The following is a 15,065-nucleotide window of genomic DNA, read 5'->3' as shown; positions in this document are numbered from 1 at the left end:
GCAAAAAGCAAGATCTCACTGTAAAAAGCACTCTAAAGCAAAAAGCAAGATCTCACTGTAAAAAGCACTCTAAAGCAAAAAGGCCTGGATGTATGGCTCCAGTGGCACAGCCACTTAGCAAGAAAAAGGCCCTGCATTTTAGTATTAAACTTGTTTTTTATTTTAGATTTGCTCAAACAAAGTAGCACGGGCACTAGCATCGAAGAATGTTACATCAGGGGCTGGGACTGTGGCTTGGGGTAGAGTGCTTACCTAGCATGCATAAAGCCCTAGGTTTGATTCCTCAGCACCACATAAATGGAAAAAGCCAGAAGTGGTGCTGTGGCTCAAGTGGCAGTGATAGCCATGAGCAAAAGAGGCTCAGGGACAGTGCTTAGGCCCTGAGTTTAAGCCCCAGGACTGGCAAAAAAAGAAAAAAGACTGTTACATCATAGTAAGTTACTGTGTTTTAAAAGTAAGGATTAATGGAAGTGGCGCTGTGGCTCCAAGCGGTAAAGTGCTTGCCTTGAGCTGAGGAGCGCAGGGGCAGTGCCCAAGCCCAGAGTTCAAGCCCCACGACCGACCTAAATAAATAAATGTAAGGATTAAGTTTGTGCTATCCAAAAAGGTGGGTTTCAGCCACATTGTTATTTAAAATGAACTAAAAATCCAGCTCCTTAGTTGCATTTACTAGGATTTCAGGTGCTCAGATGTCACTGAATATAGTCACTATACTGGACAGCATAGTGCAGAGTTAAGAGCTCCACAGGATGATATGGACCAACTGCTAACATATAGTGTTTAGTGGATAAAATTGGTATAGCATACTATCAGAAGCAAATATTGTTTAAAGAATATTTGCGGGACTGGGAAGGTGGCTCAGTGATAGAGCGCTTGTCTTGCATGCATGAGGCCCTGGGTTCGATTCCTCAGCACCACATTAGCAAAAAGAAAAAAGCCGGAAGTGGCGCTGTGGCTTGAGCCGAAGAGCTGAGGGACAGTGCCCAGGCCCAGAGTTCAGGCCCCATGACTGGACCCAAAACAAAAAACAAAGAATATTTGCTTATATACTGCAATTGCATACGGTAGTTCTAAAGGGCTATTAACTGGAAACAGTGGCTGCATATAGGGCAGAGGTAGTATAAAGGACACTTTTTACTCTAGGCTCTTCTATAGAAAGTGTCAACCATTTATTATCTACCCAAGATAAAGAAAAGGGAAAGCTTGATGGTATCACTTTGAAGAATGCAAAGTACCTTACTATTTGCTATCTCAGAGGGTCTCGGGTAAAGCGCCTGCTCCTATTTAGAAATAAGAATCTGCAAATCGGCCAGTCCAACCTTCTACTCTGCTGATAAGCAAACACCAATTCCTGACGGTTTACAAATACTCAAAGTCACAGCCTGTACTGGCATCTGGGAAGCACACCCCAAGTCTGACCTCCTGTCCAATATGCATTCTCCCTCCACCCCTGTGAAGCTGTGCAGAGGGTCAGTGTGAATAGAAGACAGTAAGGGAGACAACAGTCATCTTACCTCTAGCGCTCCACCCTGGACCTTCTTGATTCCAATCATTTTAAGCTGCAGCAATTCATCCAGCATCATTACAGCATCAACCACCATTTTGGCGAAGAAGGCTTTCTGCTGGGAAATGAGCTTGGAGCTCAGAGCTGTCATGGCACACTTCTCTAGCAGCTTCCTCTGTTCCCTAGAACCCAAGGTTGAACTTGCATCAGGTCTTGAAAACCAATCTCCTTTACCAGATTCTACTGTGATGTAGAAGTGATGGTTTCTTTCCAGTCTCTAAACTCTGCTCCCTTCAATTTCAACTTCTGTTGAATCAGTGCTAGATAGCAGCTGTAGTAAAAGCCCTCATGTGTGACAGCTTTTTACTTTAAATTTTATTTTATTTATTTATTTATTTTTGGGTCCAGTTGTGGGCCTGAACTCTGGGCCTGGGTGCTGTCCCTCAGCTCTTCAGCTCAAGGCTAGCGCTCTACCACTTGAGCCACAGCGCCACTTCCAGCTTTTTTCTTTTTGCTTATGTGTTGCTGAGGAATCAAACCCAGGGCCTCAGGCTTGCAAGGCAAGTGCTCTACCACTCAGCCACCTTCCAAGCCCATGACAGCTTTTTTTAAACTACAGTCTAGAACCTCCTTTGCAGTGTGCAAGTGGAGCACATCCCCAAGGGTCTATCAAGAGCCAAACAGCTGCAGGCCCATGTAGAAACTACAAATTGCTTCTCTATCCTTTGCTATGTAAGTCAAATCTCTAACAAGGCCCAGTGCCAACTTACACTTTATCTTCGTTCTTCACAGTCACAGCAATTTCTTTGATCTTGTTAACTGCCTGCCAAGAACAAAAGTTGAGTAAGCCTCTCATGCTAAAGACAAACTGGTAAAGTGGACCTACCCTTGCCAGTCCTAGCCTGTCTGCTCCCAAACCTTAACTACTTCTTCTCCACAGCTTAAACAAAATGTCTAAATCCTGCAGCTATCTAGGAAAATGAACATACCTACCACAACTTTTACCACTTTATATCTAAATTATATGCCAATATATATCAAGCTTTTTAAAAATATTCTCCAAAGCATTCCTAATACATGATTTCATTTTATGTTATCTCTCAAAAAGAGAGCAAAGAGAGAGTAAGTCCTTGGAGATTAAGTAGCTTACCTGAGGTCACAAAATAAAGATAAAAAGCTAAGCAACAGCCAGTTCTCAAGGCATGCTTTGGGGCACTTGATAAAAATAAACCAGCTCCCTCTTAAGAGTCTATATCTAGCAAGGCGCTAGTGGCTCACACCTGTAATCCTAGTGACTTGGGAGGCTGAGATCTGAGGATCATGGTTCAATGCCAGCCTAGGCAGGCAAGTCCGTAAGACTCTTATTTCCAATAAACCACCAGAAAACCAGAAGTGGTACTATGACTCAAGTGGTAGATCACTCGCCTTGAGCTGAAGAGCACAAGGACAGCACCCAATCCCAGAGTTCAAGCCCCACGACTGACAAAAAGAGTTTAGATCTAGCTCAGATTACCAGGCTGACTTGAACCAAGGCTTAATGCATCTCATCAAGTAGCTACTAAAATAGTAGACTTCAATTCCTAGGAAGAAGTTAAGAAATTCCCAAATAACTGTTCTGTAGTTTTTCCAAATCCCAGTGAAATTACTGTCCTCACTAAGAGAATCATAAGGTATCTAGGCACAAGGCTAAATGTATCAGTACTGCCATACCAACTGTGTGGCTGTGCGGAAAGCTCGGATGATGATCTGAGGGTGCAGACCTTCCTCCACATATGGTTTCACCTGCTTCAGAAACTCTGCAGCCAGCAGGGTCACGGAGGTAGTGCCATCACCAACCTAAAGATGACAGCAAATACATATTTTCTGATGATCAGACATCTAAGCCCTGAAACTGCATCTGCAGTGTTCTATTCAATGTTCTCCTCATAAATATAAAATTTTTTCAAGATATAAAATATGAACTGAGACCTTATTTATTATGTACAAAGCATTGTGAAGACAGTTATTGTCCTGCTTATATGACACCAATAATCATGTTACCAGGAAGCACGAGATAAATAAAGAGTAAGAAGTCACAAAAAGCTAATTCAACCAAATCCCACTCACAGAACCAAAGATCTTGGCACGTGTGCACATGTGTGTACACATGCACACACCAGTACCGCAGCTTGAACCCAGAACTCGGGGACTTATGCTATATCACTTAAACCATGCTTATACTTCCAGCTCTCTGTTGATTAACTGGAGGTAACAGTCTCACAGACTTACTTGCTTGGGCTAGTTCTGAACCAAAATCCTCAGATCTCAGCCTCCTGAGTAGCTAAGATTTTAGGTGTGGTGAGCCCCCAGGCTCAGCTCAGCCAAAAATTGTTATATTTCAAAACCTATTTGGAGGCCAGGTATGGTGGTTTACACCTGTAATCCTAGCACTTGGGGGGCAGAAACAGGAGATTCATGAATTCAAGGCCAGCCTGGACTACATAGCAAATGTTATAACTAAGCTAAGAACCACTAGAGTTGTAAGAATAGACAGGAAAATAAAGAATTGTCTCAGCAAGGCAAATTTTACTTCTGCAGAAGAGTGCGCCATTAGCCAGAAATCTGGCAAGCAAGCACATAGAACAGGCAGGCTGCCCCTTATTTATCCCTAACACAGTAGGCTTTAACTCTCCTGCTCAGATTGGTTAAGCTTAGGTTCACAACCTGCTCTCAATTGGCTAGTTTCAACAGGGTAAAATGTATGACTCTGAAATAAGATTAAGATTATAGCCTGGTACTGGTGGCTCACATCTATAATACTATAATTACTCAGGAAGCTGAGATCTGAGATTGTGGTTCAAAGCCACCAGGCCAGTAAAGTCCATGAGACTCTTCTCTCCAATTAACCACCAGAAAACCAGAAGTGGAACTGTGGCCCAAAGTAGTAGAGTACTAGCCTTGAGCAAAAGAGCCCAGGGACAGTGCTGAGGCCTTGAATTCAAGCCCCACGACCAACAAAAAAAATTCTGGGCTAGTTAGGTTATACCACAAGACTGTCTCAAAACAATAAAAAAAAACCAACCAACAAAAAAACAACACACACACACACTCACACACACACACACACACACTATCCACCAAACAGATAACATTATTGGTCTGCTAATCTTTCTTACATGGTGCTTCTATGATAGGGATCCAAACCCTTTTTTCCCCTCCAGGACTAGGGCTTGAACTCATTTATGTATGTATGTGTCTCTCTGTGTGTGGCAGTACTCCAAAATGCAAATCTGTCCCTCATCAAGACTCCAGTGTCAAAATTGAGTTTTTCTATTATCACACACCAAGACTGGAAACCTCAGAGTTTTAACCCTATTTTATAAAGAGAATAAGTGAGGAGATTAAATTATTTACTTAGCAATTCATACATACACAGGAGAAAAACAAATGAGGGGGTAACAATGCTTAACAACAAATGTACTTATTACCTTACTGTAACCCCTCTGTATAGCATCTTTACAATAAACTTAAATTAAAAAAAAAAAGACCATTGCCAGAATGTGTTAAGGGATAGGAAAAGCTACATACAATGGAATTATATAAATTTTTTAAAGATTCAGTTACATGTGCAATTATAATCACAGACATAAAATAAAAAATCCTAAGACAGAAGAGCAAGGTAGCAAACAGGCACACATTCCAACTACCAGGGAAATATCTATGCCTAGTTCTCCTACCTCGGCATCTTGGGATTTGGCAATGTCCACTAAAGTTTTTGCTGCAGGATGGACAACATCAAGAAGTTTCAGAATTGTCGCACCGTCATTAGAAATTGTTGCTTTGCCTTAAGAGAAACAAACAAAAATTTAAAAGCCCCTTTCTTAAATTCTGTTGTATTTGGACCTACAATCAGAAGTACTTTTTTTGGTGGGTAAGAGAGGGAAGAGGACGGGGATATGAATTCAGAGCCACACATTTGGTAGGCTATACTCTAGCCCTTTTTATGATAGCTTATTTTTAAGATAGGGTCTCACTTTTCTTTCTTCTTTCTTTTTTTTTTTGGGGGGGGGTCCAGTTGTGGGGCCTGAACTCTGGGCCTGGGCACTGTCCCTCAGCTCTTCAGCTCAAGGCTAGCACTCTACCATTTGAGCCACAGCGCCACTTCTGGCTTTTTTTCTTTTTGCTTATGTGGTGCTAAGGAATTGAACCCAGGGCCTCAGGCATGAAAGGCAAGCGCTCTACTACTGAGCCACCTTCCCAGCCCATTTTCTTTCCTCTTATATTCCTTTTGTCCACCGTCTAGCTTGAGACCTCAATTCTCCTACCCTGCCTCCTGTCTAGCTGGGATTAGCCTAGCTGAAATCACAAATGATATAAACTTGGTAGTCTTGGTTTTGAGGTAAGGCCTGCCTAAATTTTTCCCAGCCTTTTTCTACCTCTGCTTCCCATAAAGCTGAGATAACAGACATGTATCTCCATGCCTGACTGCATGTATATACTTTTTTTTTTGTCAGTTGTGGGGCTTGAACTCTGGGCCTGGGTGCTGTCCCTCAGCTCTTCAGCTCAAGGAGAGCGCTCTGGGGCTGGGAAGGTGGCTCAGTGGTAGAGTGCTTGCCTTGCATGCATGAGGCCCTGGGTTCAATTCCTCAGTACCACATAAGCAGAAAAAGCCAGAAGTGGCACCATGGCTCAAGTGGTAGAGCACTAGTTTTGAGCTGAAGAGCTGAGGGACAGAGCCCAGACCCAACAACCAACCAAAAACAAAAAAGAGAGAGCACTCTACCACTTGAGCCATAGCGCCACTTCCAGTTTTCTGGTAGTTTATTGGAGATAAAGAGTCTCACAGACTTTTCTGCCTGGACTGGCTTTGAACTGCAATCCTCAGATCTTAGCCTCCTGAGTAGCTAGGATTACATGCGTGAGTCACCAGCCCCACTACATATATATATATATACTTCTTATTGGGATGAGACAGAGGGGAACATGGTAGTAATGCAAAGGAAAGATGCCAATCTTATCCTTTCCGCATGGTGTTTGTACAAAGAGCTAAAGTCACAAACTCCAACTATTTAGAGAGAAAAAAATTAACTAGAACCAAAAAGGTTTAAATGAGCCAGGTATAGTACATGCCTGTAATGCCAGCACTAGTAGAATGTCAAATCTGAGACAACCCTGGGCTACAGTGAAACCCTACCTCAACAAACACATACATACATACATACATACATAGACACTTACCTGGGCCATGTTTTCAGCCCATTTTTAGTTTCTTTCCTTTTATGTGGGGGAACACTATAGGCCACATGACAGTTTTAACACAGCTAATACCCTAGTAGTTCACATGTCAACTCATACATTTAAAGCACAAAGGGCAATTTTCTTCCATGTGTTGGCAGAGTGAGCACAGGAAACTCCACTGTACCACATTTCACATTCATTAGAAATCTCACAAGCAGGGTGGCCTATGATGTCAACCTTTGCTAGTCCCAGTAGTCCTCAGATGCCTTCCCTTTACACAGAACCCAGGAACTTGCATGCTTACCTCGGCCATCCACAATAAGCTTGTCCATGCCTCGGGGACCCAAAGTGGTTCTTACAGCCTCAGCAATCACCTGGCAGGCACTGATGTTACTCACAAGCTGAGGGATGCCTTGAGAGCTATCGGTCCCCTCTTTTAGCAGGATAACTGGTGTGGGCTAGAGAAGAAAGAACAATGAATGTTTTTAATCATCAATTACATGGGACAGGATGAGGATAGGATAGAAAATACACTCCCCATTCCTTTGTAATAGAATCACCTAGGGGCTTTTAAAGTGCATTCCCATACTATCCATACCCATTCTGCAACTGCCTCTCTCCTGGGGGCGGTAGGGGGTGGGGAGGGTGAAGTCAGCTCTGAAGGTGAAGGTATATCAGATAGGGCAATGAGTTGAGAAGTCCTGATCCAGTTTAAGAAAACAAATCACATGTCATCCCTACTTAATGACCATGGCTTTTTCAACTTTTGACTTTATTCCCTATGCTGAAGAATCAAGTCATAGCATAGAAGGTAGAGCAGGTCCTGTTCAGGACTCAATCCTCAGCAAACACTCCCACTTGCCTGTGTTGCAACTTAATCTTAGAGCAGCAGATGTGACTAACAGCTTGAGATGCTATCTTGAAGATATCCAAGCAGGCAGCTTTACCAGCTACCTCCAGCTGGAGTGTTGGAAAATAAGAATACAAAAAAGCATCTTGGTCCTGCCTCTCAAAGTGACATGCCTACTTCATACAGTAACTTTTCCTTCTGTCATACTAGTTCCATAAAGCTTCCCTGTGACACCTCAGTGGAGATTCTCTTTCTCTACCACCAGAGGGGTCACTATCCAAAGCAATGGCTTTCTTGTAGACTTGCTTTGGAAACTCTGGGAAGACAGGGATGTAGCTTATTTCAGAGGGTCTCAGGTGGAAGGACCACAAATTCTAGACCAGAGGAAGGTAAGTTTAAGGATAGCACAGGCTGCATGGTGAGACCCTGTCTAATTCATACACATACATGTAGGTATATACCTGATGAGATTTGGGTGTGTATAGCATAACTCAGCTTTAAGAGATGCTGGCTATTAAGAGGTACAAGTGGCTAGGCACAGGAACCAGTATACAAAAAGACACTTGCACCTCCATATTGCAGCACTGTTCACAATAGCCAAGATTTGGAAACAACCCAGATGCCCCACTACTGATGAGTGGATACAAAAATTGTGGTACCTATTTACAATGGAATATTATGCAGCCATTAGAAAGGACAAAATAATGGTATTTGCAGGGAAATGGATGGAACTAGAGCAAATCATTTTGAGCGAGGTAAGCCAAGAACAAGGAGACAAACAGCACATGGTCTCCCTGATATGTGGATGCTAAAGCCAAAATGCAAGATATGACAAAGTAAACAGGACTCAAGAAACAAAGGACAACCACTCATTTTGTCATATCACTACTAAATGACTTCATGTTCTTGACCACATATATGGTAGATATATGCACGCAATGGAGGGAAGACAGGAAGAGGACACAGAATGAGTGGAAAATGGGACCTATCAGCTGCATTGGACATAGAAGAAAAAGAACTAAGCAACCTAAAGACAGCGATGGGAAGGGAGGAATGAGAGGGAAAGAGGGAACAGCCTACACTAAGCAAAAGGAAATATAAATATCACCTGATGTGGAAAAAAAAAATTTGTATTGTCAAAGATCATATAATTCACAAACTATATAGACCATGATAGTGACATTGCCTTGTGAAGGTTAAAATGTGTTTGTGACTTCAACTAAGTATCACTATTCTACAATACTGTGAAATATGTGAAATTTATGTAATCATCTAATCTCAATTTTTTTAAAAAAAGTGAGAGAAGGGATGGGTTAGGAGCGATGGGTGACAAGGTTGTCAGACACCTTGTATTCATATACTGTTTGTAGAATGGGATCTTCTTTCTACAACTACTTAAAGATAATTATTTTAAAAAAAATTTTTTTAAGAGAAAAGGTTAGCCAGGTGCTGGTGGCTCATACCTATAATTCAGGAGGCTGAAATCCGAAGGATGGCAGTTCAAAGCCAGCCTAGGCAGAAAAGTCTAACGAACTAGTCTAGCTAAGCAGCAAAGTGGCAGACTGGAGGTGTGGCTCAAGTCAGACCACCAGTCTTGAGTAACAAAGCAAAGAGCAAATGAGCAAGCAAGCGAGCACCTAAGAGCAAGAATGTGTCAAGTGAATCAGTTCTAGACTACAAAATAAGGCATCTTTTGTTTTGCTATGAGATAATAAAAGCATAAAGTCAAATTTTAAAAGAAAAAAAGCCACCTTTTCATTTTTTACCAAAACCACTTTCTTACCACCAGATGGGCATTCCCTCAAGCCCAAATTCTTCTGAATAACTCTGTTCTACTTCCCGTTCAAAACTTTAACACACTACTTTAAAAGTATGAACTTGTCAAAGGTAAAGACAACAGTAACCTTGTGTATCAAGTACCAAAGCTACACACAAAGACTATTCTGCAGCTTTTCGTGCTATAATTGTTACTTAAAAGTGCTGACATAAATCATGAAATAATGATGCAGCACTGGCTTCTTGACCTTGAAAAAAAAAAAAGCCTGGTGCTGGTGGCTCATGCCTATAATCCTAGCTACTCAGGAGGCTGAGATCTGAGGATCGCAGTTCAAGCCAGCCCAGGCAGGAAAGTCCATGAAACTTATCTCCAATAAACCACCAGAAAACCGGAAGTGGCACCATAGCTCAAGTGGCAGAGCGCTGGCCTTGAGCTGAAGAGCTGAGGGATAGCACTCAGACCCAGAGTTCAAGCCCCACAACCGACAAAACAAAAAAACCCACTGGTAATCAAGTAACAATGGTTTTGCTGAGAATTATTTGTGTGTGTGTACATGCTGGTACTGGAGATTGAACTCAGGACCTTGTGCCCTTTCACTCAGCTTTCTTGGAATCTTGAAGACTTTTCTTCCCCAGGCTGACTGTGAATTGGGATCAGCCTTCTGAATAGCAAGGATTACAGGTGTGAGACACTGGTGCCCAGGTTACTGAAAATTAAGTACAATGCAAAGTATTTGGAAGCAACTGAGGATACATTCCCCAAGACCTGTGTTTTGCAGGCTCTAAAATGGCAGGCTGGGTGCCATTCAAAGCCCAGCCCAGTAGAAAAGTCTGTGAAACTCTTATCTCCAATTAACCACCAAAAAGCTGGAAATGGAGGTGTGGAAGAATGCTAGCCTTGATTGAAAAGGCAAGAGACAAAACTCAGGCCCAGAGTTCAAGCCCCAGTACTGGAAAAAGGAGAGAGGGGAGAGGGGGAAGAGGAAAAAAAGGAGAAAGGGAGAGACTAGGATAAAGGAAGGGGGGGAGGGGGGAGGAGGAGAGAGAGGGAGAGGGAGAACATGAAATGGCAGGCAGGACAGGAGATCCTATGTGGTGTGCAGAGTGCCAGCACTGGAATTACCTATACCAGATCAAGCAGGGTGACTGTCTCCTCCCAGATTCCCAGGGAACAGGTACTGTAAGAGAAAGCTCAGTGTCTGTCCCTAAGTGACTTTCAATCTCACTTTTTTTTCTTCTTTATCTGCTAAGGAAATCACAAAAAGCTTAATTGGAGATTAACCAGCAGAAGTATGGCTCCAGTGATCAGCCATGAGCAGAAGGGGGAAAAAGCTGATCAAGACCATAATGCAGATAGGTGCTGGTGGCTCAAGACTGTAATCCTAGCTATTCTGGAGAATGAGATCTGAGGATTGAAGCCAGCCTAGACATGAAAATCCGTGAGACTCTTATCCCCAATTAACTACTGACAAGCCAGAAATGGAGGTGTGGCTCAAGTGCTATCACTAGCTTTGGGCAGCAAAAGCTAAGGGACAGCTACCTAGGTCCTGAGTGATCCAGGAAATAGCACGAGGCCCCAGGTCAAGCCCCAGTACCAAAACCCTTTGTTTATTGCTTTTCCCTCTAAAACACTTAAGGATCAAAATTAAATAACACTAAAGTAATATTTGGCTCCACAGCCCTAAACCTCAACTGTTACATTATTCTGCTGCCTATGCACAAAGACAGTGGTGAATTCGAGAATAATTTGTCATTCTTACCCTAGAGATGACCCACTTTTAGTTTATTTAGTGTATTTCTTTCCTATAAAATTTACTATCACTACTTTTGCTTCTTGCCTAAATTCTCCTGCTGGACATCAGGATCAAGGCCAATTAGCTGGATTGACTTTCCAGTAACATTGTTATATGCAAATGCTTCATTCATGAATTACTCTTTGTTAAAATAAACTATCAAAGAAAAAAAAAGGAAGGAGAGAAAAATAGGTACCTTTGGGAAGAAGAAAGGAGGGAAGTTTTGTTCTGAGATAAGGTCTTACTACGTAGCCCAGGAACTCATGATCCACCTGCCTCAACTTCCCGAGTGCTGGGATTACAGGCACTCATTACCATGCCCAGCTAGGTACAGACAACGTTGAAGAACTGAAAAAGGGCAGTGCTACGGCTACGGAGAGGGAGCACGTAAGTGAGGGGAGGGAAAGTAGTCGACTAGAGAACCCTTCTCGGGACCATCGGCGCGCACGTATATACATTCATGTCACCGCAATCTGAACCCATGTCTGAAACTGTGTCCCCATCAGCCTGACCCATTCTCCCAGCACGAAGCTGGGCATGGTACATTCAGGAGATCCTAAAAGCGGATGATGGCATTCAGATATAATTAAAAGAGCCTCTTTGCATGCACGCAGCAGCGACGGGGCAGGGGGAGACAAGTGACCATATTGGAAAACCTTGGGCTCCGCTTGGCTCTAAAATAAAGTCCCCACGCTGCCTCTCTGCGCGTTCTAGAAGCTCACGCCTTTACATCCGCACTTCCCGGAGCACCCAGTGTTCAGCTGCCTAGAGAGTACACGCGCCAGCCCACGGTTTCAGACAAATCTCCACAGTGCCGTGGCAGTGGGGACGCGAGAAAAGGGGTCCCCGATGTAGGTTCTCGGTCCGAAGCACCCTGGGTGGGACCTATAGTCTGAGGATCGACCTTCCTCCGGGTGCTCCAGAGGTCCACGCCCCGGCCGAGGCAGGCCGAGGCCGGCTGGGCTGCCCCGAGGCGGCGGGTGGCGACGAGTGCGGACACGGGAGGCCGGAGGGAGGTCTTTAGCGCGGCTCCCGGCCGAGCGGCGCCAGCCGCCCTCCAGATGGCAGCGGATGGCGACGGATGCGAGAGACTCCACTCACCATCATTTTGGAAGCTTATTCAGTGGCCCGCCACTCCTCCGCTGTCGGTGTCCGGGCCGCCCAGTAAACCCACAATGCCCCTCGCCAAAGAGCTCCCCGGAAGCGTCTTCGGGCTGCTCTAGGAAGGGAACGGACCACTTCCGCAACTCTATGGTTAGCTGCCACCGAATCGGCGCGGCTAGAAGGGCTAGAATCTGGGCTGTGGGCCAGGGCGCTCTCAAAGTCGTTGGTTATGCAGAGGGCCCCGGGTTCTGCCTGTGCTTCTTGTTCTTGAAGCAAGTAAGGTCTTTATTCGATCCGCGTCACCTACTAACCTCGATCCTATCTGTCCCTGTGTCCCCGAAGGCTAGATTAAGGGATGCAGTAAATGCTTTCATTGAACGCCGACTGGAACGGCCTTGTGCTAAGTAAGCACCTTACAAATGTGATCACCGGAAGGCTATTGTTTTACAGATAACGATGTTAGACCGGTTAAGAAAGATGTCCACGGTGACAAATGGACACAGCTAGTGGGAGGGAAGCGGGCGTGGCAAATCGCACCGGCCAGCGCCCCCTGGCGGCGTGGTGCACCGAGCCACGGCCCCCGCCCCCGCCGACTGTGAGCGCGCCGGCGGTGGTGGAACGGAGCCGGGAACCACCTGGGCGCTTGACAAATGCCTTTCCTTAAGACGATTTGGAGAGGTGGGAAGCATCACCAGGAGAAGCCATGGCTGGTCTAGCCATTGCAAGAGCCAACGGCCAGACCTTTTGGCAGCTGAAGAGACCCCACCTAGCCGCCCACCGGCGCCCTAGCCTCTCGGACCCGCCCCCTACCAGTGAGGTCCCGGGGAGATAAATCTGTACTGGGAAACTCGGGGGCGGGGCTGCAATGGGGGCCAGCAGTTACTGTTAGAGTTTGGACCAATCAGCCTTCGATTCCACTTCTCTTGGCCAGTAGGAAGTGGGTTAGGGCGCAGAGGCGGAAGGTGCGGCTACATGAGCAGGCGTCAAAGCCAATCAGCTGTGGATGTGGTTCCTGTCTGCCAACCAGCAGGGAGAGCGGGTCTGTGGGCGGGAGGCCGGAGCAGCTGTCAGGCTAAAGTCCGGCGAGCTAAGCGCGGCGGGACGGCGGAGGAGACGCGGCGCCCGGCCGGGCCCTGGAGATGGTCCCCGGCGCCGCGGGCTGGTGGTGTCTCGTGCTCTGGCTCCCCGCGTGCGTCGCAGTCCACGGTGAGCGGCAACGGGCGGGGCTTCGGGGCGGGGTTGGCGGTCCAGCTTGTGAGTGTCTCGGGCCAGGGGTCCACAGGTCACCTTGGGGACCCCGCGAGTTCGGAGTGAGGCAGAGGTCGGGACGAGCAACTGGAGAGAGTGGATGATGACTCCCAGGTCCATGAGCTGGGCGCAGTCTGCGGCTGGGTTCTGAGCCCTCAGCTCCCCATGTCGGAGCAGCTTCCCCCCAACCCCCTTCTTTCCTTTAAGGACGACACGGGTGACTTGAGGTGCACACAGGAGGCACAAGGGATAGATGGAGGTACACACTTGAGAACTATGAGCATTCACATACATATTCAGGAACACACATTCTTACAGCGGACTCATGCACAAGCACTCATTATACAACCTGCTTGTACCTACACAAGCACATAAATGTATACATCTAGAAGCCTATGTGAATATACACATACTCCCAATTTATATAGCTAGCTCATGCAAAGGCCAAGCAAGGGTGTGTGTATGAAGTTTTTTTTTTAAGTGCATTTAGCAAGACTTGGTGGAGATGTAGCTGTATTTGATGGACGGTCCCCACACTCAGTACAAAAGGCTCTGTGCCACCTCTGTGGGGCTCTATGTGGTAGTTGTGATTTGGGCAGTATACATGGACAACTAAAGACATAACAGCCCCAGCCTTGGCACACAAGGATAGTGGCTTGATGGCTGGAGTGACAAACCTGTGGTACCAATTCATCCTTCAACATTCATCAGTCCCCCTTGGGCTAAGGAGTCCACGGACTCAAGTCCCATAAAACACTAAACCTTTATGATGAGAAGTTCCTATAACCCAGAAAAACCTGGTTGTTCCAGAAATTTTCTTGTTCAGAGCTTTGGAGGTGAACAGTTATTCATTCATTCATTCATTCAATAACCTTTACTGAGTATTTACTATATCTTAGGCACCTGGGGTCCAGCACTGAATGAAGCTACAAACTTTAGAATTCTCGCCCTAGTGCAAGAAGCAGACATTAGAAAATTATAAGTATCATATAATTGTAAATTATATTGAAAGTGTCTTTTAAAAAAAAGGAAGTACATTCTGAATAGGAAAGAAAAGGACAAATATGCAGGAGGCAGTTTTCTCAGAAAATGACAAGGAAGTTCTAATCTGAAAGATGACTAAGAGCGAGCCAAGTAAAGAAGTGGAAGTGGTTGCCAAGCACTCTTGGCTCTCGCCTGCAGTCCTACTCAGGATGCTGAGATCTGAGGATTGCAGTTTGAAGCCAGCTGGGGCAGGAAAGTCCATGAAACTTTTATCTCATCTTAACTACCAAAAAGCTGGATGTGGAGATATGGCTCAAGTGATAGAGCACTAGCTTTGACCACAAAAGCTCAGGAATTGTGCCCTGATTTCAAGCCCTAGGACTGGCATCAAAACAAAGCAAAGCAAAAACAAACAGAAGTGGAAGTGTATTAAGAGTAGGGAGCTTTCTAGGGAGAGGGAACTAATTACAGGAAGACTCAGAAAAATGAAGACATGGGGCTGGGAAGGTGGCTCAGTGGTAGAGCACTTGCCTTGCATGCATGAGGCCCTGGGTTCGATTCCTCAGCACCACATAAGCAAAAAAGAAAA

The 15,065-nt window shown here is 45.2% G+C and overlaps 2 protein-coding genes across 2 annotated transcripts in view; one reads left to right on the top strand and one right to left on the bottom strand.

Annotated features, from left to right (window-relative positions):
• The window catches only part of Cct7 (chaperonin containing TCP1, subunit 7 (eta)), a 19,364-nt gene extending 6,971 nt beyond the window's left edge, over window positions 1-12,393 (bottom strand). Inside the window, exons 1-6 of the mRNA XM_013035793.1 lie at window positions 12,242-12,393; window positions 7,026-7,179; window positions 5,221-5,327; window positions 3,215-3,340; window positions 2,275-2,327; window positions 1,515-1,686 (exon numbers count right to left, since the gene is read on the bottom strand). Of these exons, the coding sequence (XP_012891247.1) occupies window positions 1,515-1,686; window positions 2,275-2,327; window positions 3,215-3,340; window positions 5,221-5,327; window positions 7,026-7,179; window positions 12,242-12,247 (618 nt within the window). The 5' untranslated portion in view covers window positions 12,248-12,393. The remainder of the gene's footprint in view (window positions 1-1,514; window positions 1,687-2,274; window positions 2,328-3,214; window positions 3,341-5,220; window positions 5,328-7,025; window positions 7,180-12,241) is intronic.
• A 684-nt stretch (window positions 12,394-13,077) lies between these two features.
• The window catches only part of Pradc1 (protease-associated domain containing 1), a 6,199-nt gene continuing 4,211 nt past the window's right edge, over window positions 13,078-15,065 (top strand). The window contains exon 1 of the mRNA XM_013035797.1: window positions 13,078-13,450. Coding sequence (XP_012891251.1) covers window positions 13,384-13,450 — 67 coding nt within the window. The 5' untranslated portion in view covers window positions 13,078-13,383. The remainder of the gene's footprint in view (window positions 13,451-15,065) is intronic.

This window comes from Dipodomys ordii, unplaced genomic scaffold, assembly GCF_000151885.1.
Source record: "Dipodomys ordii isolate 6190 unplaced genomic scaffold, Dord_2.0 Scaffold220, whole genome shotgun sequence".
NCBI lineage: Eukaryota > Metazoa > Chordata > Mammalia > Rodentia > Heteromyidae > Dipodomys > Dipodomys ordii.
This window is presented reverse-complemented; position numbering and strand designations above follow the sequence as displayed.